The 26,008-nt window shown below is 37.6% G+C and overlaps 1 protein-coding gene across 2 annotated transcripts; it reads left to right on the forward strand.

Moving 5' to 3' along the window:
* LOC113081160 (paired box protein Pax-7) lies at positions 1–26,008 on the forward strand. Of its 2 annotated transcripts, none has more exons than XM_026253208.1 (5): positions 1–501; positions 1,518–1,753; positions 2,004–2,133; positions 2,344–2,472; positions 23,102–26,008. In XM_026253208.1, the coding sequence occupies exons 1-5, from the start codon at positions 417–419 to the stop codon at positions 23,308–23,310; spliced, it is 789 nt and encodes a 262-aa protein (XP_026108993.1). In that variant the 5' UTR covers positions 1–416; the 3' UTR covers positions 23,311–26,008. The 2 variants fall into 2 exon arrangements, with proteins under 2 accessions (XP_026108993.1, XP_026108992.1); XM_026253207.1 differs by having other exon boundaries at positions 7–501; positions 2,004–2,148; positions 23,102–26,004.

The following is a 26,008-nucleotide window of genomic DNA, read 5'->3' on the forward strand; positions in this document are numbered from 1 at the left end:
ATTACCCTTTCTCTCCACGACGAATAAAAGAGTGCTGGAGAGCCTATCGTTACGCGCGCTTCCTCCTCCCACTGTGTGCGGCAAAGTTGACCACTTAAACTCCTCTCCGGCAGCTAACAGGAGCTGTAATCAAAACTAGCAGAACCTCTCACTAATATTTTCTCACAGTTGCTTCAGAGCACATTTCAAGCTTTACTAGGCTCATCCTGCTGTTGGTTTTTGGTATCCACTGTAAGAACTTTTTCTTCTGCACACTTGGCATTGTGCTCTGGTGCGTGTCTATGTGTGTTTGGATTTCTTTTTAGATTCTTTTGGACCTGTTACAGTTTCCACGGCACAAGCAACACTGGAGCTTTCTGTGTGATTGATTACTTTAAATTGTAAGTGAGAGTTTCAATTGTTTGGGAGTAGCTGGAATGGCTACTTTCCCAGGAACAGTTCCTCGAATGATGCGGCCAGCACCAGGCCAGAATTACCCACGAACCGGATTCCCATTAGAAGGTACCGAGACTTGTGCTTTTCTTCTCCTTCATCTTCTTAAAAACATCATTTTATCACATATTTGTAAATTAATTTGTAATTGATAAAAAAAATCAAAAACAAAAATAATTTTGGATATGCTGTCAAACGTGAAAGCGAAAAGAAAATAATTTAATAACTAAATTATATGACCGAACAAAAAAACTTTTAAAAATAGAAGAGACTGTTTTATAAAATTTGTGAAATTTTAATAAACGTTCTTTTAAAATCTTGCAGCCTCAGGTGTAAAATGTTCTGAACTTGGTATTTGGGCGCGCATTAAATGGAGAACTCTTTCCTAGATCGAGTGAATTCGTGCTTAAGAGCAGTTTGACGAAAGCCTACCAACCCACGAATCCTGCAATCTGTGGGATTTGCTGAAGTGTCTCGCAGCAGTGAAGGGAAATAAAACACACAGCTGAAAGCTGGCTCAGAGCATCACACTAATATTTGTGTTGCATGACTGGGAATAATCGAGGTTTAAAGAGGCACGTCTTTAGTGCCTCTTGAATGGCAATTAGTGTCCTCAAGTGTTACATCCTCTCACAACACATCAGATAGACTGATAGTATAGAAGGATACAGGAAAGAAAATGTGTGAGGATGAGGTTTTTGGATTAATTCATTATTCGAATCTTCCAGTAGCTAAACACGAATAGTTTCAAAATCTTCCCTTACATATCACGAGATAAATTATACGATCTGATATGATTAATTAGAATGACAGCATGTAGATTTTTTTGTGATAAATCCTGTAGAAAGCCTGGAGGACTCACTTACAGAATTTACCCCTCAAAACTCAATGCCATCAAATTAAACACAAGTGAAGCGCACTTTATAATGTGTATTATTTTACATGCATAAAACTCGTGCGTAATCCCAAGGTGTTCAACCAAATTAATACGTAATATAATCCTATAGTTGACAAGGGTGTTTAATCTCTGTCTGGTATGATATTGTTTCTTTTCTTCCATTTTTTTGGCCTGAATGTTTTTACAGTCTCGACGCCTCTGGGTCAAGGTCGAGTGAACCAGCTCGGTGGAGTTTTCATCAACGGAAGGCCTCTGCCAAATCATATTCGACACAAAATAGTGGAAATGGCCCATCACGGCATTCGACCGTGTGTGATCTCCAGACAGCTGCGGGTCTCACACGGCTGCGTGTCCAAAATCCTCTGTCGGTATCAGGAGACCGGTTCCATTCGTCCGGGGGCGATCGGTGGAAGTAAACCGAGGGTGAGTGAACGATTCCAGCTGCACGCTGTCGGTATTAAAGCAATGTTTAGATTTATAAACATCGTAACGGGGAGTTTATGAATAATTCATTTTTTTACAAAAAATAAAAAAATTATATATATATATATATATATATATATATATATAAATAAAATCTGTTTGGAATTTATAGTAAACAAAATGTCGTTTCTTGTGCTTTTTTCTCTACACGTGTTTTTTTTTTTGTTTTTTTTTTTGTTCTACACAAAAGCAAGTTGCAACACCCGATGTTGAAAAGAGAATCGAGGAATACAAACGCGAGAATCCAGGGATGTTCAGCTGGGAAATCCGGGATAAGTTGCTGAAGGACGGGGTGTGTGACAGAGGCACTGCTCCTTCAGGTGAGGCCTCTTCCGGTAAGCACCATTTCTTTCTTATTGACATAGAGAGGACGTTACGCGCTTCACTGCGTCTGCTTAAACATGGAAAAAAATATTTTGGAGTGTTAGTACTGACCTAAATTTAGATCTCTATCAAATATTACATTCACAATCACTTTAATGTTTATTGATATATTGGGTTAATACAGTGATTGTTGTCTCTCTTTATAGTTAGCTCCATTAGTCGGGTTTTGAGAACTCGTTTTGGCAAGAAAGATGACGATGACGAGTGTGATAAAAAAGATGAAGACGGAGAAAAGAAAACCAAGCACAGCATCGATGGGATTCTCGGGGATAAAGGTCAGACGCCGTTATATTTACGATTGTGTGCGAACAGATGCGAGGAAACGTGCTGCGTAAAAGTTGTGCATTATAACTCAAACTCTGATGGAAGATGGTTTTGAAGTGAACGTGTAACGTGATGGACTGGTGCTGTAATTGCTGCTGTTGTTGAAGTTGATATTTTATGAGCCATGTTATTTGAAAGAGACAGACGCTTCAGTCCTTCATTCTCGCCAGGGGGAATCTTTGCGCCCCCTTGGTAAAAAAAAAAGGGAGGCACAAATAGCTCTCATTATTCATGCTGCTAGTTGTTCTGTACTTACTCAATTATTTATGTGAGCGCTGACGTCAGGTATTTAGCCGGGTAAATTAATTTGTGTGGCACATTCCATTTCCCTTGCGTTTTAACGACCCCCTAAACGACAACTGACAGGTTGACCCATTTGAGAACCCATGTCAGTTTAAACAACTACGAGACACGTGGACCCCGTGGACGTGACTATATTTTGGCAACGTTTATACGAATTATTATTATTATTATTAAGATCGTTCGATAGGCTAAATGATCTGAAAATGATTGAATTGAATTGTATAAAGATAGAAATATATTATCGGTTTATATATTGTGATATATATTTATATATTATTTATTTTTTATATATATATATATGATTTATATATTATTTTAAATATATTAATGAAAAAAATAATTTATTTATTTAATTCTGCTAAATGCATACAATTGTATTTATTTATTTGAAATAAATTATATATATATTTTTTACATCATTTGTATTTAAGGACATGTATTTTTGTTATCCATAATATCCTGTAATTAAACATTATCGTACTATTAAAACTTGAAATATAATATTATAATTCGAAACGGTTATAGTAATGCGAAATCGATATATATATTATTTTAAATTTACGGCAGATGACAATAAGTTTTTGCCTTTTTTAAACGCGGTTATGAACAATCTCGTTTTAAGCTTTTGTAACCTTTAGACTGAAATACAAAAGAGAAAGGGCTCTGGAGTCGGGCAGCAAAAAGGGTAACTGGACCGGTGACCCCCATTCAAAGATCCCAGAAAAGAGGGGAAAACTTTGTACAAAGGGTAGCAAATAAAAAAAGAAAGGCAGATAAATTATTCAGTGCTCCCTGCTGCTGGATAGTTTTGTAATATGAAGGAGCATTTACAATTGTAAGCTCAACATTTCATGGTGCAAAACGGCGCCTTTTGTGCGGGTTTAGGTGTGCGTAACTGCGCAGTTGCTTTCAGACAATTTAAAGATTTACACACACATATATATATTTTTTATATAATTGGTATAATGATAATTTTGAGATGGATGAATCAATCATTGTGCTAAATAAAATTATCCGAATTATCCATAGTATTATTTATGTTTTCTCCAAATTATATGATCTAAATTATGCCAAAGTTATACACTCAGATTACCTCCCTCATAATTAATTTTACGTGCATTATACACGGGTCAAAACTGATATTCGTTATTAAAGAAATGCAAGAAAAACAATCTTTCTGTTGCTGTCCACTTGTGGTTGTTAATTTGTTGGGAATGTTGTGAGTGCGTCATCTCTGGGTTAATTATTCCATAAATCTGTCATTTATGGTTCTCATCTTCACCGAATTCAGTGTTACATTCTTTGAAGGGATTCTTTAAGTTTACCATCCGGATAACATTTAATGATGTTAAGACTTATTAGAGCTGCTGTGTGTTGAATGGGCGTCTGTGTTGCTGAGGAGTGTAATAGCTCGGAGGCACCAGTGAGAAACACACTGATCCTCCAGCAGCTCTCGCGCCGGGGTTTCGCGCACAAACGTAATGTAGAAGAGCTTTTAAGCCCTGATTAAACTGAGCCCCTTTATTTCTTTTCACTTTCATCTCTAAACGGCTCACAGTGACTCGCCCAGGGCGTAAATTCATGAGATTTGGAGTTTAGTTTACATGATATTTATTTATTTATTTATTTATTTGGCGATTACATTTATACACAATACAAAATATATTCATTTCTTATTGCATGTATTTTAAGGTGGTAAATTGATTACTATGCAGTTAATCAAAAAAGGCTGACCTCATATTTTTATTGACTTGTTTTGGCATACATAATGCAAATGTATTTATTTATTTATTGCTTGCGTGCAAGGGGTTAAATTTACCTTTTTGACACAAGTTAATTAATTAAATAAGTCAAACCTCAGGTTTGGTTGACTTGTTTTGACACAAATGGTTTTGGTCTTAAAATATATTAGACTTCATATGTATATATATATTATTTCTAGCCATATACTTAACTTATTTATTTATTTATTTATTTATTTATTTATTTATTTATTTATTTATTATGCAGTCGACTGTTTATTAAATAAAAATGTCAGACCTCAGATTTTTGTTGACTTTGTTTTGGCATACAAAAATTATTTACTTATTTATTTATTTGTGGCATGTGTTTATTTGGTCGACTGATTACACAGTTAGAATCTGGTAGATTGTTATATATTTGTTTGTCGATTTATGACATAATGTTAAACATTTTGAAAACAAACAAACGTCATAAACGTTGTCTGTGTCTGCTACGCCCTGAGCAGATCCCCAAGTGCCTAACCTTAATAGCCTTAACTATGACTTCCGCTTTTGGTTGAGTGGCCATTACAATAATAATAATCTTGTGCACCTGCCGTCCTCGTTACGGAAATAAAACATATGATGAGCGACAGCAGAGTTAGCACAAACCTGCCAAACTTAATTAGTGTTTAATGGGTCTCAGCCCTGCGTCTGACAGCTCACCTGGTGCTCTGTTTGTCTGGAGGAGCATCAGTGAAACGCGACCACACGTGTGGCACTGGACACTTCAGCAAATCTCTGGATTACCTGAGCTTTTCAGACCAATCAAACAGACTTCAGTCGGGGGTTTGAGAGAGTGTTGTTATGGGATAATATTTATAATAAAAAAATAAATAAAAAACAGTAGGCGAGACGGATGTGAGCGATGCGCATTCTCGGTTTTACTGTACAAAGGACCTCAGTGATATTTAAACAAAGCATAAATATATACTTCTATAATGGATCATTTCACCTAAGATATAGCATGTGCGTATAATTGTGTCGCCCTGGACGCGAAGCATGCATTTTCGCTCTTGCTTCACATTTATATGAAAATAAAGATACTTTCGAGCCTTAAGCCGCACTGAAAGAGAAGCATAGGGAGATATTTAAAAGAAATCCATCTGAAATAGAATATGTTACAGGGACACACACACACACGCAAACACAGAGGAAGATTAAGTGAAAGTAAGGGGAAGTTATTTAGCTATTAATATTTTTTTCTCCTCAGGCGTCGAGAGTGACTCCATCTGCACTTTCTTGCAGCTATTTTGGCTGGGCTGAAATTGTGGGAGACCCAAATGTTGGGCAGAGATAACATAACCATCAGAGTGTGCACCATCACTGCATTAAACACGGATTAACCTCTTCTCTCCCGTCACCCTGTCTCAACACAACTCTAGAATGTGACTGGCGAGGGATTTTCTGAGTGTATAGAGTCCAGGGTTTTATACATGAACACAAACACAACACTATAGACTAAATAAATATATTATTATAATTATTTATAATTGTTCTTTTTATGCTCTGTTGTTATACATTTTTGTTGACGGGGATAATAAGTTGAACAGATAAGCTCTTAATAATGTTACACTGCTGCTGCTTATTGTACAATTTTCGCCATTCCAGTGCTCCTTACTTAAAATCCGCATAAAGACCGTTTTAATTCCTGGAACCAATCAAATTTGACCGAACCAGATATCATGATTTGCATTCAAGCATTGATGATGGTGACATTGTTTGTTTTTGTTTTTTCATGCGTGCATTCATTAGTTCATTTATTCATTTATTTGTTTGTGTCATAATAACAACAATAATAATTGATATCCTGTAAAAAAATATATATATATAGCCTATATATCATGTCTTTCTATTTGTGTAAAATAAAATACGTTTTTTTGGTAGGCTAGTTTTTGGGAAGGGAACTGCTGGGAAGGTAACAAGCCCCAATGGCACGGGTATATATTTAATGATAGGTGAGGAAGTGAACACTATTCATGATCCAGCTTATATTAGCTATTGAATTGAACTGGCTATTTTAATGGCTTTTATAGACTAGTTTATAATAATGTCGTTTTTAGACTGCGGATGACCTGTGAACTCGAGACATGGCCTGCTTTTGAAGATCTGAGATTTGATGTGTTTCAGAGAAGTTTAAAAATAACCAAAACTGGTAAGGATGATGTGAATGAGGGCTCGGGCAGTTCAGGGAAATTGAGGAGCTTATGATCTTTGATCCGTGAATGTCTTCTGCTTATCAGAAACACTTGAGACGACTGCAGAACAAAGCGACTTCATATTACTGCTCGACTATGTTCATTAAATGCGCTTTGCCATCTGGGACAGTGTAAATCTCTGCACAGATGTTATGGAGAATATCATTCTCTTATATCTGAGAGAATTCTTGTAATAGTGCGGTTTCAACACTCCCCAGCTGTTAACAGAGCGCGCAGCAGACTTTTACGCACATAACGCTTTTATTATCTGCACCCGCTAATAACCAGAGAGGATTTCATTTTTCAACTTTTAAAGGGCTTTGGAACCCAAATGTAATGCATGAATCACACATAATATATCTGCGTAGATGTGTGCTCGGTTCTTTGTGCGTAATTCCCTCTCCATGCGAGCAATGGATATTTGGTGCGTTCGTATCTGGTTAATGTTTGCAATGGGGGCTTAAATGCACAATTGATTTTGACATGTAAATTGTCATTTCCGTTTTAGCCATTTGATTTGTGAAGGCGGGTCACACTTGACACACACAAGCTGTGATACAGGCCTCATTAAACTGTGTGTGTGTGTGGGATTTTGGGAGGGCGTTAAATTTTTAAATTAAAATTTGTGCTTTTATTTGCTAAAATATTTTATTTTATGGCAGCTGAATTGTAATTAATAACACATGGATAGCCTATTACAGACGGAGTGTGCGCAACATTCTCAAGTGCAGTGTAAAAATAACTATTTATGTGATGGAAACCGTGGTGTTTATGCCAAATGATGTGTCAGAAGACATGCCTCCTGAGATTATAATTTAAGAACCTTATGCCCACATCGATGATTAGATTTAGGATTATTATCCAGACATTTAATTTATATGTATGCCTTCGAGAATATAAAAGGGCGTAATAATTGTTCATTCATTATTTGTAGTAGGTATGTAATATTGCTGTCTGTTCCGTTGTCTACTTTACGTATTTGTCTCCAATCCTTACGCACTCTTTTCCTGCGCGGGCGTGTGGATTCAACTAATGGAGCGTTTCCGTCTCGTTGGTCGGTGTTTTAGAGATCCGTTCAAGTGGCTTTCAAGGAACAATAGAGGATCCCGGGACGCGGTAAATGGCAGTGACCGGTAACCTCTCTCACACTCGGGCAGGTCATCGCGCTTCACTAAACACAGTTTATAGAGCTGAGAAAGTCATCTCAGCAACAAGTGATTCGCAGAATTTATAGAATTCTACATCCGAAACTCAAATCGCCCGGATCGAACATTTACTGGAATTACCCTACTAGTACTGAATAATAATTATTTTTTTGGTTACATTTAAATGCATCTGCAGCAATGTAACATACACAAACATGAAATACAAACTAAAACAAAACAAAAAGAATACAATTCTATAATTGTATTTGTAACTACAGCAAATATTTTATTATGTAACATTTTATCCTTTCATTCGTAATATGTATTATTATTATTATTATTATTATTATTATCACCATCACCATCATCATCATCATCATCATCATCATCATCATTATCATTATTAGGAGTAGTATTTTTAATAAGCTGTGTTTGACTCGGAACTCAAAACTTGACCAGAGACCGAAACGAACGCTTTGAACTTGTCAGATCAAATTAAACGCTTCCTTCACAAACAGCACAAACAGACAAAAACGATTATGTATTTTATTGCATTTTCTCTCCTGTATTATTATTTTTATTCGTTATTTTGTTTATGTGCAGATATTTAAATTTAATATAGCCTATATATGTTGTATTATTTATGTATGTATTATTTAAAATTCGTTGCTTATTATTATTGATTAATAATAATAATTATTAATTTATATTATTCATTGTTTTTTTAATCGGAGGATGATTTGTAGTCGGTAGTTTTTTATAAGTTTAAAAGCATTTAATGGGTGTGCGCCCTGTTAACTTAGCAAGTTTTGTGAATTTTTTTGGAGTTGTTCCAGACCCCACAGGACAGAAGGGGAGACCCAGCTTGGACTGTGGCGATCTGTTCTAATTGGCGATGAAATTCATTATAAAATACTTTGTTTTCCACACATTTTCTGAATGGACTAATGGCTTATAGCCAATACTGAAATGTATTGCCTTTTTGAAATTTGTCCTGCCTGTCTAAGGGGTGTCACAGGAAACACTTAGAAAAATGAACAAATAAATACCGATTTCTTAAGTGTAAAGTGCATGCAGCCAGTCTTTTTTTGTTTTTGTAGGCTAATGCAATTTGATATGATCTCTATCCAAATAAGTTCATTTGCAATGATATCCTTTTTAAAAAAGAAGAAAAGTCTGCTCTTTGTGCATTGTGAACATATATTTACTCTCTGTTTGTATTCTCACACTTTGTGTGCGTTTGAATGTGTGTTTTCTCTTTTGGAATAAGATATGAAGAAATGCTCGGATCATCCTCTCACTTTTGAATGGAAGAGAAATCAATTGTCCCCTTCCCCTTTATGGAAAGCATTTTGTTCTTTTAATTGAATGCTGCCTTTTTTCCTTGTGTTGGGCCTAAGACTCCTCTGAAGTCTAACAGCCTTCCCTTTCCATTGTCAGAGAAACCGCTCCTAAAAAGGAAAAAAAGAAAGAAAAGAGCAGAAGAAAATAGAACTCTGTTATTTTCTGTCTTGAGATTCAGTGCACAGGCTATTCAGGCCAGTTGATGAACTCCTTCAAAAAGTTTATTAAGGGTATGAAAACAATGTGAACTAAAGCCTTTGGGCTCGCGGGCAGACAGTTTATAAACTAGCGGCCATTGTGCCTCGAAGGCAGATGCATGAATACTTTTGAATGGGGGCTTCAAACTGACACGATGGGGCTGGACAGCAGCCTGTTTAGTGAAGAGGGCCCAGTGTGTTGTCTGCATTAATGTACATCTGTAGGGACTGGGGGTGAATCCCCACTCCAACACACTGAGATGGAGAGCCAGCGAGAGCTGCTTCTGCTTGGGTCCCTTTGGGAATTTGTGCTGTGCTACATTTAGGTTTACTCAGGAGAGTAAAATCAGCCAGCTTAAATATTCTAGATGTTTTCTGTGTAGATGCATGGGAATGAACGCTGATGTAACGATGGCACTACAAAGAACGTTATACGTGAGGTGGGATCAGAGACTTCTAGTGGAAATGCATCTATTTTGCATTATTTTCTATTTAATTTTATATGTTGCATACTTTTCCAAACTGATGATAATGTTCTTGGAAAAATTGACAAATAAGTACAGATTCCTCAATCAGAATACATTTCAAAGTGATTTTAATAGATTCAAATCTTTTATAGTTATGGTGCATCAATATCTGTGAATGAATGTGACGTCCAAAAGACTGAGACTACTAGTGAAAATGCATCCATTACGCATTATATTCTAATTCAATCATATTTTATATTATATTGCAGAATTTCTTAGTGTTTGACAAAACCTCAGCAAATGAGTACAAATTCATATTCATATTATATATGATGTGAGGTCCAAAGGTCTGATCACTTGCATCCAATTTGCATTATCTTCTAATTAGTTTAACAATGTTTATATTGCAGAATGTCTTAGTATTCGCTATGACAATACGCACATCATGACAAAACCTGATAAATTATGTTCTTGAGCATGATTCCAAAATACATGTCGTGCTTTAATTAAAGAAAATCAGTCCGTATATACAAAGTCACATGTTACTCATTTGCTTATTTAATTAAAGATTTGTAAATAGTGCAGAAAGTTAAATGTCATGCGCTTATCTAGGTTTCAATGAAACCAGCATTTACAGGTGGCCTCAGATTTTTGTACCTGTCTGAACATTTATGTCACATAGCTTTATTAGTCACATTTATTAATGTTGTCATGTTTCCAAGCCTCCAATATGAAATAATGGATACAAAATAGCCTTCCAAAGTCCTTTTCAACTCTTTGTGTGGTTATGTGGTTGGTGCCCATAAAGTATTTGTAATCGTCCTGAAGAGATCCCGTTTTTCGAGGTGATTTGCATCAAGCTGCAGCAGGCACAAACAATCCTCACTCCTCTGGCAAGTGTCAACATTAGCAACACAATTGGCTCTTGGAGCCTCACTGTAGAGAGACGGCTAACTTTAACTGTGTGAGACGCCATGAAAAGAGGGCCATGAAGAGGTTGTGGAGGGAGATTATACTTTGAGACAGCTATTAGTGGGGATGAGGCTTTTCTAAACAAACAGCCGAGAGAAAGAAACCCAAGAAAAGATCAATAGTGTGTTAGTTTTGTAGGCTAAGCCATGATGGATCTGAAGTACCCATTTTTTCTTTTGTATTATTATTATATATTTTTTTCATTCTTCTTAGAGATATTTTTCTTTATTATAGGTATTGACAATCCAATTTGGGTGCAAATCATAAGAGGCGTTTTGTGAAATTCGGCTGATTATTTGAACATGCTCTGCGTGTTGCATGTCTATTTCCAACGCTATCTCACGACCAATTCGTACGTATTTTACGAGGTTTCTTATTCATACGAATTTGTATGACCTCACCCAGTGACGGTTAGATTTAGGGGCGGGGTTAGGTGTAGGTAATTCATACAAATTCATACGAATGCAAATCGTAAAATACGTACAATTTGGCAACAATCGTATGAATTTGTATGAGTGTGGTCATATGAATTCGTACGAATAAGCCACCTTGTGAAAAATGTACGAATTGCCGTGAGATCGGGTTGGTATTTCTGACACATGTAGGGTGAATAAATTGTTGGAAAGGGTTTTTTTTTCAGATTTTGGGCTCAGAAGCTTTCTCAGTTAACTTAGTTTTGTTAAAATATACAGAAAGAAGTCAATCACTGGCACACAGTATAAAATTAATGATAGCAGATCAGATCATTGACTCATTGAGAAATTATTTCATAATGAATTTTCTGGAAGAATCTGAGAAGCTGGAGACACAAGTAAAGGTCTCCATTATGTTTTTTTTTATATAATCTCATTGCTTTCCAGGTTTAAAAAATATGATATCATCTATCTACATGTATATTCATCTGACTGTAATGTCTTTTTTCTGCAGCGCAGGACTTTTTAAAAAACTTTGACAGTTTCCATAATCGTAGGCAGTATTCGTTCTCGGTCATGTGTCAAGATGGTGTCTGCAGGTCTCCTCTATCTTTTGACGAAGGTTGGAGGAGACATTGGTAAAGGAATGAGTTGACATCCGGGTTGCATTTTGTTGTAAGTGCTTGTGTTGACGAAAAACAAGCTTTCCAAAAGTCATTTATCTATCTTTCTATCTGTGCTCGTCTGGTAGATCTTGACAGTGCCATTGGAAAGGACAAGAGCGCTCTATAGTAGTTCCCATGGGGCTTTGACTCAATGTTTTTCCTAGAGCGAAGGCAATTTTGCTTTAATTGGTTGTTTTAGACTCCTTTCTTGTCACACACTCAGGATGGCTCTCCAAAAACAAATAGAAAGGAAAAGTGTCTCTTGTTTTCTCCAGGGTTTTATGTGAAGCACATCGTCCAAAGTGAGGATTTTGATTGAATTGTCTGGTTTCTGCTTTAAATATCAATTTCAACACAGATAAAACAGATGAATCCATTCACATTTAGTCTTGAGAAAAAAATAAATGTTCTCTTTGTTTTGTAATTGGCTCTTTTTTTATTCAATTTTCCCAACTGCTTATTGCAATAGTCTGTTTATCAGTTGGTGAAAACATGACTTCATGCACATTGCAGACCCGCATCAAGTTTTCAGTGCACTTAAAGTCTTTTTTAATTTGCTGCATTGTTAAAATAAAGACCCAACAGTGAATGTTTAGTCTATTTTACTCATACTATATGAAGAGTAAAATTTGGATTGCAAATACGTGTGTAAAAGTGGTAGATATATGACATTTATAATTCGTCAGTAAAATCCTACAATCACTGAAAATTCCTATCTAAATATTAAACAGCGATTTTGTAACGAAGTGACTAAGATAAAACTAGAACGCCTAAACATCTTTTCACCCATCCTCCATCTGTCATCATCATATCACTTTTACCCTTGTAAACAAAGCAGTATTTTTTAAAGATGGGCTAGTTTGGCTTTGTTTTGATTGGATCTGGTGTCTCCTAAGATCTGTGTGGTCTATTATATTTGTGGTATATTTATTTTTATCCACTGCTTAGGAAAACATTCAGCACATTATGATTCCTTGACTGATAAATCAGAAGGGATTCGCTTGAAATGCATGCCATATTCAGTGACAGACATAACATCGGAGTTTCTGTTTTCTTCACAACCCATGTTTAAAGAAAACACAGGATCATAACAGAGCTAAATGTCTAAATGTTAAATGTCCCGTTCTTCCTGCCTGCCATAAATGTTAAAGTTTTTGACAGTTGGCACAGACACCGCCGGATTATTGTCATCCTCCGTTACACCAAGGCGTGTTAGAAAGTACAGCAAGCATTCTCACTAATTTTATTACAATGGAGAAAATACCACACATAATGTGCAACACTAATTAAGTTTAGAGCCGCGTGCCCAGTCGGAGAGCTGATGAATTAGAGCCATTCACACCATGCTCGACTGCTTTAAAATCACCATTAGCCCATGCTACTTATGCCCATAACATCACTCATTTTATGCCTTTGACCTGCTTTGCAAATGGATTCTTCATTATTTTCGTGTACGTATACGTGTGGCCGCTCGTTTCTAAAGCTGTACAGAAAGACAATAAACACGTTCACAGACTGTTGCAAATCAGAAATGTGTTTCGTCTTTCCACCAAGTTAAAAAATATGCAGTAGTTAACCGGTGAGCGTAGAGAGACAGCGAGCAGTGGAAAGCGAGCAATGCCTGTAACATCAAAGGAAAAAGCAGAGCCTTCCATTTTTAACTAATGGGTTTATTTAAGGCGTCCCCTGTCAGACCCTCCCTAGGGGAATGTACACTCTCATTTGAAATGCCCTTACGGTCCAAAGACACAATATAGAGTGCTGATCTCTAACTTTACCGTCAGCTGCTGTGAGCGCGAGCTAATGTAAACTCAGAAAACAGGAAATTTTAAAGACTTCCTTGAAGTCCATGAAGTGTCTACTGGATCAAAAGCGGTATGACTCTATAGTTAGGGACTGATGTTTTTTTTAAATAGTTTTCAATCTTTTCAATATCTCGTATCAGTAATTAGAAATTGTATTTCAGATAGAAATGTGGGGAAAAAAATCAGATTTTCACTGGACTCTCCTGCTTCTCATATAGTGCTATGAAAAAGACTTGATTCTGCAATTAAAATGTGAGAGATCTCAATATGAACATTCCTCGTTCAGTTGTTCTGAACTCTGTACTTTTCTTATTTCTATTCATTCTCTTTTTTTCTGTTTTTTGTAGAATTTCAGGAGGAATAGGAAACATTTTAAGGTACATAGGCTCTTAAAAATAAAGGTTTTTCTCTAGCATTGATAAATCCATGAATCCATTGAACTTTTCAATGCACAAAAGGTTAATTTTATTGAAAGTGGTTCTTTATATTTCAAAAATATTCTTTATGCTAAGAAAAAAAAGTGTTATTTTACGAATGGTTCAAAATGGTTCTTCTAACCCCACTTTTGGAAACATTTCTTTTTAAGAATGTAAAAGAAGCGTAACTGTACATCTTCTGGGCTTTGAAAGAGCAAGCAATGGGTCATCCATGCAAGTTTTGTACCTTCTAGTACTCCGATAAGCCACGAACACCATCTTTTGATAAGGTAAACCCAGCAGTTGGTTTAGAAATAAAATAAAAAAATCCCAGAATGCTGCCCCGAAAAAGTATGGCGATAACCCCCTTCCAGAACGAACTCACACTGAGTTTTGTCTGTACTATATAACCACTTTATGATGAAAGAATTATATGCCTTGACTCCGGAGCCGTCCTTCAGGCACATATCTCAATTCTTGAGTGCATTCCGTCTCCTACCTAAACTTCTTCCTTTTACAGTCTGGATAAAATAAACAGGCGCTTCTTAGCTCAGAGTTAGTATTTGATTTCCTGCATTGCTTTTTCCTTTCAAGCCTTCTGAAGGGGCTTCTGCACTACTGGCACAGACCCCATGGGTTCCCTTTTTGCTTTGTGGTCCTTCTTAATTTCATTACTTTAGCTGTGACCTTAATTAGCAGGGACCCAACCCCAGGAAACGAAATCCCATTTTGGCAAAAAAGGAAGGTTGTAGAAAACTAAGCCCTGCTCCCTCGGAACAGAGGTAGGTAGGGTGACCCTCAAGAAAACGGCTCAGGGAGGCATCCTCCATTTCTCATTTCTTTTGCTCCCTATGGTGACAGGAATTCAAAAGGATTCTCTTGAAAATATTCCTGCTTGGACGGTGCTTATGTGAGTACGTATAGAGTCATAAATGGCATTCTCTTAATTTTTTTCCCTAAAGGATTAATGAAAAAATCGAAATGCAATTTCAACATCAACCACTAAAGTAAGGTGGTCATTAAGGGAATATTTTAAAGAATTTATTCCCCATTTTTTAAGGGGCTAAAAAAGTGTGAGAGTTATTGTTTAAACGATTAGTAGTAAATTTAGCAAATAATTACAACGAACCAACAAATAGCACATTGAATTAAACATGAAATTTTGTGGAACTTTTATTTAACACAATTTTTTTTTGACTTCTAAAATACTATTTTTTGAATAGAATGAACATTTTAGGATTTTGAAAAAAAAAAATGCCATGTAAAATTAAGGGGAATTTTTTTAAAATTTTAATCAAATGTAATATAACGTGCATTAAAATTGATCATGTGACACCTTGCTGAAATTGCTATGATGATAATATAAATGGCAATGAAACAATAAATGTAAAAGAGTTGTGTTTTTTTTTTCTTTGGTCTCAATCAGATTTTGAACACCACTGTATATTTGTAGCAATGTTTATGTATAAAATACATACCTACCCAGTTTTGCAAACAATTCCAGAGAATCAACAAGTAACGCTTAAATTAGTTAAACATGAAATTTTGTAGAACTTCAAATAAAATTTTCAAATACATTTTGTAGCAATAGTTTTCTTGAAAAAAAAAATCTCCAATATTTTTTATTTTTATGACTCACAGTGTGGAAATAAACAAAGTTTAAGGATATTTACAATTTTTTAAAACCAAAAAAAAAATTGTAGAATAAAATTAAGAAAATATATATAGTCACTAATTAAATGTCAGTTAGTAAAACTCCTCACTGAAATTCTATAAATGCTGATAAAATGTGATGGGGGGAAAAATCAATTTAAAAGAGCTGCAGTTTTTCAATTGGTTTTGATCAGACTTTTGAACACTGCTGTATATTTATATCAATGTTTATGTATAAAATCCCACCATTCAAGTCCTTCACGCTCTCATATTTCGGCACGCCTGTCCCCTGGCGCTGGGGCATAGGGAGTCAATATGTCAGCATTTATCGATACCCCACTGTGCTACGCGGGGTTGTCAGGGACCTATTCAGGCTCTAATGGCCCCCTGAGGTGCAGCGTCTATGCAGGCTGAAAGCGAAAGAGGCCCGGGGCCCAGCCTGTTGTTGGACGTTAAGCGTGTGTTCCTATGGCCGCCCTGTGCCTTCACGCACATGACAAGAGCTATAAAAGAACAACGCCTTTGCTGCTTCTTCTGCCCCTCTCTTAAACTGCTTTTTTCAAAATCTTCTTGAAAGAAAAAAGGTCTAATTGTTTGTTGTGGGAGCCAAAGATTAGACCCTCCCCTCCTTTTGCACTTTTTTTCCCCCTTTCGTCTGTTTTCTTTGGGCTCGTCTTTCTCTCCGGCGTTCTAGTCATTTCTAAAGGATGTGATTTTTATCCCAAATGTTGTGAAAAGGGCAGCAAAAGAAGAAAGATGCTGCGAGGCTGCTTTTGACAATGGCAATGAGACACAAGAGACTGTTCAACTAAAGTGGAATCGTTGACTTCCATTGGTTACCTTGTATTAATATATACTTTTAACTCTTATTTGCAAATTTCTTTTTGCAAAACATAAAAAAACCGTATGCTGAGTTACGAGTTACAGTATGTTAGCATTTGGTTATGTTTGCTTTGGAGTCTTTTTGACTCGATAAGAAAATAGAGCAACATAATGTTTTTGCATGCATGTTTTTGAGTAGTCAAATATTTGAAGCAAGCACGCAATTTAGACGTGCATATATATGCTGGATGAGGCTTACCTACATTATCTAGGTCCGTTATTCTGACTTGCACAGATTTCAGTCAGACTAATGCATCTACATGACATTTTCAGACACTTTTCTGACTGAAAGTGAATGAAAATGCATTTGATGACATCGACTAGAGGCCAAATGATCTTAGTCGCTTTCCAGATTCATTTTGGAGCACTATACTCTTAATATATGTAACTTGCATTAATCTTTTGAACTTTTTAGGAGAACCTTTAGCTGAAACTAATGAGCTACGAATGAGAACTTTCCTCCAAATACTCTTTTCACTGTCAACATGCAATATTGCATCATAGTTGTGTATATATAAGCATATGTAATTGTTAATCCAAGCCTTTTCATAGACTTTTATTTAAATGTTGCTGTTTGAACATTTCGTCAGATTGGCTTAACCCTGTGGGGACAGGACCGGAAAAGTACGTTCAAGTTCCATCTTCAACAATGTCCCCCCGATCCTCCACCTCCCTCTCCCACCGTAGGCACACCACTATCAAAGGATCAATCCCTTAACAGACCTGAGGAAACACACTGAGTTTTATATTCAGGCCGCGAGCCAGAGAGATAGCAAAGAGAGGCAGATGGATGTCAGAGATATCAAATCAGATCGCACGGCGAAAACCCAGCACATTATGGGCTGTTCGGCATTATGATTCTCTTCTCCTCCTCAAAGAGTGACAAAAAAGTATAATTGCTCCAGTGACTCTTACAAAGGGTATGTACAAAATAAACATGTAAACAAACATTAAGCAGGGACGCTGTTATTTTTGTCCTGTGGGAATATGGGGTGCGGTGGGGGTGGGGGGAGGTAGGAAGATGCCAAAGGAAGAAAAAAAAAGGGAAAGATGTGTTGTCAGTTAAACTCAACTGGTGTCATTTGCAGCTTCGAGGCTGGTCCTATTGAATGCCTGTAAAATAGCAAGCGTAAGACTTGATTGTAATTATGCTGGAACTAATATGCTTTTCAGAATAAGCCATTATGAGCTAATGCCGCACTGCAAAAAGCCCTGTCTGTTTTTGTCACTCTGTCTTGGGTAGTTTGCAAGGTACAGCTGATATTGAGGACATTGGTTACGGTATAAAAAAAAAAAATGCTGCATTGAATTTTACCGTAATGTTGAGCTAATACTGATTCAAAGGCAATCTTAGCAGATGAGGCTGGAGATGCCTCTCTACCTCCTTCTCACTGTGTCATGGAGGCTTTTTATTATCCGCCATCCCTGACTAATTCCAGGGATTCTGATGATGTCAAAAGCTGCACTTTAAATTCTGGCTCAATCGTGCTTTTCAATTGTCTTTTTTATTTTTTTTATTATAAGGATCTTTGCTATCTTTTTTAGGCTCTTAGGTTTGGTAATGGTATATCGAACTCTATTTTCAGATGAGCTGCGCAAATCACTTTTGATGCTGTTGGGAGATATAATTAAAACCATAAAGATAGATCAGGCAGACAGACAAAGAGACTGTTTTAACTGGGATTTTTAGCCGTTAGTTATTCACCATTACTTGGATGTGTTCCACTAACAAATGCTGCTGTATAGCATGGTACAATGATGGTATCATACCATGCTATTAAATAACCATGGTACTTTGTTACAGTTTTGTATAAACTCTCTTTTTAGCAGAAATATTTACATTTTTTATTTAGCTATATGACATAGTTTGTAACATACTCAACATGCTTCTTTTATAGCCTTTAGAGAAGAAAAGAGACTTTGCTGTTAGCATTAAAGTTTTTAGACTCTTAAGTTCCTTATTGCCAATGATGGCTCCATTAAGAAACACAAAATGTTTATTTTTAAAAATGTTCTTTTAAGAACTTTTCATTAAAATATTCTCTGAGTAACCCAACATGGCTCTTTATGGCATGCAAGCTCCTGAAAAAGGGAAATATAATCATGAAAAAAAAAAATCCACGAGGTCATTTCAGAACTGTCTTTAACCCTTTAACTGCCCCACCAAGAAAAAAGCATTTTTTGTTTGCATTTCTTATCTCCTTATGTCATTAGTTACCACACTCAATGTATTTTTTTTCCAACACGTCCCATAATTTTTAAAACATTAGCTTAGCTTTTCTACGTTTACCATAAAGTGACAAATCAACAATTTGGTTGAGCACGTTTTTGAAAAATTATTGAAAACATACTAAAGTTTTTTCATGGCACCAAGTAAAATAATTTTGTAAAGTTAGGGCTCTTACAGTGTAATATGTCAAAAAAATATGCTTACCTTGCAAAATTTCACCAAAAACAGTTTACATGGCAGGAGTGATTTCTTTCTCTCTGACATCCATCAAAGAAGATTGTTGTGACAAATGCTGTTGATTTTTTTTGGCTTAACATACCTCTGGTGGTAGAGATGGCTCAATCAGCTTGAATTAAGTTAGGTACTCCTCTCAATAAAATATAGTGACTCAAAATGTGCTCAACCATTTGGTCGAGCGGCAGTTAATTCACTGTTAACCATCTAGGATTTTGTAATATGATCACATTTCTGTTAAAGATAGTTTTTCCTATCAAACACCAAAGAGGGTATTTTGAATACATTTTTTTCCACAATGAAGGTCAGTCGGGTCCAATGTTGTTTGGAAGTCAGCGTTCTTTAAAATACATGTGTTCTGCAGAAGAAAGAAAGTCATACAAGTTTTGAGCATCATAGGATGAGTAAATGATTATAGAATCTTCATTTTAGGGTGAACTATCCCTTAAAGCCAATGTAAGCTAACGTGAACTAACTGTTATATTGAGCTAAATGTGTATGTTAGCTTAATTCTTGCAGATAATAGGTCCAAAATGCATGAGATTTTGCTATAGTGATACATGCATCCAAGAAGCAGAGAACTTACTCGTAACAGTTTATCTTCTTCTACCCCTCTGTTCCACAAGGGTTTGGTTTTTAAATGAAATATGATCTAAAATTCATCAGAGCATTCTGTTCACCCCTAATTTTGTTGCAAATTAAGTACTCGGCACAAAGTCAACATTTCGTTAAAGATCACGTTGGGCCCTGGAGGAAAAAACATTCAGGCTGTAGCACAGAATGAATGGAACATAATTAGGCTTTAATTGGCTGATAAGTGAGCAGAGGAGTTTATCAATATCCCCAGAACCCTCAAATAGAATTACAGCTTGGTTATTGTGAGGTGGATTAGTCAGGATGTACCTTATTGTTTTAAAACAGGGAAGAGTTCTTGTGAATTGACCTCACATCTTCTTGGGCTTAATAGTGTTTAAAGAGCAAATTAACTGCTGCTTTTTTTGGTCCCCCGATTAATGTGGTTAAATGTACTGCATTTTAAACAAGCAATGAGAGCCATATATTTATTCCAGAATAATGGCAATGATTTAGTTTATAATATGCTTAAAAAGTCAGCTAAGTCACTCCATGCTCACCTTAGAAAGCTAGGAGAGACCGTATGCTTGTAGCATATAACATGTCTACCGTAACCTATCTGAACCCATTTGGGGCTTCTGTTCCCTTGATAAAAGCCAGCATCCCAATCAGTGGATCTCTTCGGGATGGAGACGAGGCCTGTATCATGCCACTCTCACTGCTCAATCTCTGCCAGCATCTGTTTCATTACCATAATCCTTTGCTGTTGTCACGGAGCCTGTTGACCTTCAGTCTTGGGCTCACAAGACAGCTGAGCTAGAGCTTGTGAGACGGCAACAACAACCTGAGTTTTGTTTCTAAGTTTTGCCCATTGATTACCTGTGCTTTGTGACATATTTCAACACAACAGACCTGTGGCAGGATTTGATATGGTTACAGTACTTTTGCAATTAAAAACGAAAAAGCTTTGATGCGTCAAGAGACGCAAGTGCGGGATATGCTGACAGAATCTTGCCTCATGAATCATGTGGTGAAACTGTGCAATGAAACAATAATCACAGCGGCGCTTCTTCCCTCTCCCTCAGGACGCCGAGGTGACTTTGGAAATTGATCCGTAGACCACTGCTCCAGTCTCAAGTGTTGTCATGGTGTGTTAGCAACAAATCGCTCTGGCGCATCCTCATGAAAACCAACAAAGGGATATCCAGGATATGTGCATATTAAACTTTGTATATTCAAGATTTTGTTCATGTGCTGGAGTGCCAGGCAGTGTTGTGAAAAAAAAATATCTATGTTTTATTAAAAGGGGGAAGATGGAGGAATTGATTTAATGAATGCGGACTCATGTCCTGCGGTCGCATGTAATCCATTGAGAATCATTGAGCCAGAGCTTGGGGAGACAAAAAGACATTCTGTGAAGACTGCTCGAGTGGTCTGTAATGATAGTCTCCATATAATCCGCTAATTCCTTGTTTAATTAAACTCCAGAGCTGGTCTGGAGACTTCAGCAGTTTGGTTCGTCTTGAAGCGGTTGCATTGCAGAAGGGGGTCTTTCTTCTATTGTTGATGTATTTGCACCAAATACTTGCATATGCACCAACAAGAATGTATTCGTTAATGCGCACTAACATAATTGCATGGCCAGAGTTTGGTTCTTTTTATTGATAATTTGCAGTTTTTTCTGCTGTTGTGCAAGTATTCGGTGCACCAGAATTATATGCACCAATAAGAATGTATGCATGAATACACAAGACAATAGTTTTATTTTGTCTTTTACATGGACTTCAACATACATCGATGAAGATGCATTTGTTGATAGCCAACATACTTGCATACCTAGAGTCTGTTTCTTTTTAATGATAATTTGCAGTTAAATTTCTTCTATTATGCAAGTATTTTGTGCACCAAAATTGACATGCACTAAGAAGAATGCGTGTATGGATACACAAGCATGCACAAACATACTTGCACGCCTGCAGTTTGGTTCTTTTTGTTGTTGGAAGTTGCATTTCACTGGAGAGGTGTGTGGGGGGGTTGTTTTTCCCTTATTGTCAGTTTCAAGTGCACCCAATACTTGCACATGCACCAAGAAAAATAAGTTCGCCAATACCCATGGACATTCTCGCACGCCCATGCACATACGGACATACACACTTGCGCACTCCCACAGGCCTTTTTGTAACCTGGCAGCCTATCAGCCATAGAAAAGGCCTGGCAAATGGGGGTTTGAGGGAGATGATCAAGCTCCGCTCTGGCAGAAGAAAACGGAGATGCAGGAAAACTCTTGTGAAGTGGTCCAGGGTGCAGGAACCTGCTGATCAGCAGTGGGCAAAGAGTGCGTATGATGGCTCAAAGGAGATTTGTCTCCACCGTGGCAGCTGTGGCGTTGCGGGGGAAGGAGATCGGAGCCCTTCTTTCTGTCTTTCCCCCGTGGATGATGCAAGACCAAAGGGCCTGGAGCAAGAATCATGCTACGCTGCTTGTTAGCACTCATGCGTTTTAAGAAAGCAAATGTAAAAGTGTGATTTTTGTGACAGGACCTTTTCTATTCACTGCTGCCTTGAATAGATATACAGAGGTGGCTCACAAATAAAGTATGATGCAATTTTACAATCAATTATCATGGTAATGTATTTTGGTAATATATCTTAACGCACTGCATATCTCTCCTTACAAACGCTTCTCTTGGCTCGGTCATAGTAGTGTTCATCTTTGTGCCGGGGAAATACTCCTCTGGCTAAAATGCAAACTGCCAACTGCGATCTGCACTTGTCTTTGACTGCACGTCTGAAAAAAAGTAATGTAAAATATGTTGTAATATATTTCGAACACTAGCTTGAAACACAAAGAGAGGGATTCAATGGCCCAGAAGTCTCATGCATTCTTATTTCAAACACTTGCTCTTAGGAGCTAGCCCCAGGCCTCTTCAGAGAGAATAAGGCGGACGTGCTAGAGCAAGGTGTCTGGTGTAGATTACTCTAACCCTCACAGTTACGTCCCCAGGCCTCTCTAGGGCTCAGTGGCAGGATTATGTGTCTGAAGACTTCTCACATATGAATAAGACCCAATAAAATGGTATCTAGGGCTCCATTGACACGTCGAGATAACGGAAGCATTAATATCGCCGTGATAGCTGGTCTCGACTTTCCCGATCATTTTTCTCTTGACAAATTTGTGGTATGTTATGGTACTGCTGTTCATATCAAAATTTAAAAAAATAAAATGCCATTTTTGTAAGCCTCAGAGACTTGGTGCTGATGTTCAAAGCCTCTCAAAGACTTATTTCCAAACTGTGTATGCAGGTAACCGTACGGACGATGGTTCGGATGTGGAGTCAGAGCCCGACCTGCCCCTGAAAAGGAAACAGAGACGCAGCCGCACCACCTTCACGGCGGAGCAGCTGGAGGAGCTCGAGAAGGCCTTCGAGAGGACACACTACCCCGACATCTACACTAGAGAGGAGCTCGCACAAAGGACCAAACTGACCGAGGCTCGTGTACAGGTGGGATAAGCTCTCTTGCACAGATAACAGTACTTCCCCTGTACGGTTTTGCAACTGAATGTATTGCTTTCAACTATCTGATTGGCTTTTAGAACTCCTTTTGGAGTGGTTTCTTCTCTTGTCATCCAGATGCCTCGGTTTATTGCTGGTGTTTGTTATATTTATTTATTCAGCGGAGACTAATTGTTTGACCTCTCCTCCCCTCCGGGAATACATCACTCTCAGTCATATGACAGTTGGAGCCCTGCCCTACTACTTTCACCCCGAGTCTTTGGAACGCTTTGTGAACCCTGAAGTTTTATGTAACATCACAAAACAAATACAGTAGAATTATAGCAGCAGCTGCACTCTGAGCTAGTGTGAGACAAAAAGAGGGATAGGGGAAAAGAGAGGGGAAGAAAGAAGAACAGACAAAATGCATTCCTGATGGATTTCTCATCTCTTCCCTTGGCCAGCGATCCCTTCCCAGCACTTGAAAGCTGGGTGCTACTTGTAAATCCCTCTACATATCAGAAAGGATGCCTCTGGTTCTCTCTGGGGACTCTGTTCCCTGACAACAACATTCATCAATCAAGTGCTTGTAAAAGACTCTGCAAGGTGGGTGTAGGGGGGTCTAGGTTTCTCCAAACTCTCATGCTCATGTCACCCTCTTTAGATTCTGGGTACCTATGCTTAGGTTCCTCACCAGAACATACACATCAGCAGGGTAACTGATTTAACATGTCTTTGTCTGTCTCTGAGAATTCAAGAAAGAAGACATATGTGTCTAAATGGTTGCTTCCTCACTCTTGGGAGAATTTTGAGAGATTTATGCTATGCTTGCTTTCTCACAATATTTCAAACATGATGAATTTAGGAGACCGATTTGCATTGATTGCAGGTTTATGCATGCTAAGCTCCGGTGTTTGTAAATTGTAAAAGCATTCATTATTGCTTAAACAGCATTACATAAGATAGAGGTGACTTGGGGATTTTGAAAGGGAGAAAGGGGAAGCAGTTAAGTTAAAGAACTAGAACTCGACCATCCATATTAACTGTGATAATAATAAGCATAAGACCGAGGCTGTGAAAAAAACACTTCTAATTGTTCAATGAAAAGCAACATGGTTGTCAAACACAAGCATCTTCTGTTCTAGCATGTTATGGCAGCCAATGAGCCATATTTGTAGGTCTATTGTGCATTTCTTGGCTGTAAGAATCCCCTGGGGGTGCTTGACGTATTTATGGTAACTGATGTAAATGACAAGAGATAGGACCAGAAGAAAAACCTTGAACAAGGCTGAATAACCAAAAGGACATATCTCCCCCTCTCGCGTAATAGGGCTAAAGGGATATCATGTGAAAAGCTGAGGTCTTCGAGACATTGATATAATTTGTTAATGCAATTTTTCTCATAATCTAATTCTGGAACACTTTGAAAATTTCCAAAGGTCAACTCAAACTGAATCTTCCAAAAGGTCACCCTTAGAAAGTGACTCTGCTTAATCACAGTAAATATTGGTCATAGGTTTTCAGTGTTGTTCGCTGCTCAGTCCAGTGTTGAGGGGGGATTGTGGCATTTCTCTGTAGAGTCTATTGTGAAAGTCGTTCCCCTTCCCAAAGCAGCCCCCTCCAAATTTGGATTTCATGTGTGGTTTTTCCATTTACTTTTAACTGTTTAAGGAGTCAGTCTGGTATAGTACTCATATAGATTTACTCATAAAATTGCAGTTCATCTTAGCTCACACTTTGACCTCCCATTGGACTGACATTAAAGGGTACTTGATGATGCACTTAACCCGCACAAAACCTTTTTTCAAAAAGGTTTCCGAGTTTGGCACGAGACCCAACAAGACATTCCATGGCTGGTATATGCCAATTTATGGCAGCTGTTTTGGCAGAGACTTATTCAAGTGTTCTCATAAAATACGGCATGGTGTTTGATTTCAAGAATTCAGGACTTTTTCATACAGCTACCATAAGGGGCGTTTCACAGAAGTTCCCACTGATATGGCTTTGCGTATGACGGTAGGTTTCAGTACAGAGATTCCTCCCAGGCCAGAGTGAGATCAGACCTTTGGCCCGGTTGGTGACCTGCTCCGCCACAGCTGTGCAGACTCATCCGGCAGATGTCAGTTTAGTGGAGAGTGGAAAAGAGGGCACTGGGGTGAGACAGGGGCCAAAAGAAGGGCCTCTCCTCCTCTGGATCATCAACTCCAGAGAGTGTTAGACAGCCCTCCTTCTGCAGTCTTGGGGCAGTGATATGCATGGCAAGTAAAATAGAGAGCAGGGTTGTAACCAAATGAAATTCAACTGAGAATGCCTAATAAATTCCAGAATTGGAATTGAATTTGAACTGATGTAGCAAACATGTTGCAGGGTTAAAAAAAAAAAACAACACATTTAAAATTCCTTGAAATTTGAAGGTATATATATTAGATGGATGGATTGTGTTTGTATTATGATTGATAGATTGATGGTTGCAGGGATGTTGAAGGGTGGTGACAGGATTATGTATTCTTGCAGATGTTCTCCTTGTGGCTTCATAGTCCTGCTGCTTTACTTCCAAGAGGTGAATGAGCAACACATAAATGCCATGTGACATCTGAGGAAGTTGAGCCACCACTCAGACCATTAGTGTAATGAGAAATGTTTGCAGGACGTTCTAAGTGTCAGCTTGGTAAAACAAAGAGAGAATTTTCAGAGAGAGCAGCAGAAAGTCTGGTGG

This window comes from Carassius auratus, unplaced genomic scaffold (assembly GCF_003368295.1).
Source record: "Carassius auratus strain Wakin unplaced genomic scaffold, ASM336829v1 scaf_tig00033282, whole genome shotgun sequence".
Lineage (NCBI taxonomy): Eukaryota > Metazoa > Chordata > Actinopteri > Cypriniformes > Cyprinidae > Carassius > Carassius auratus.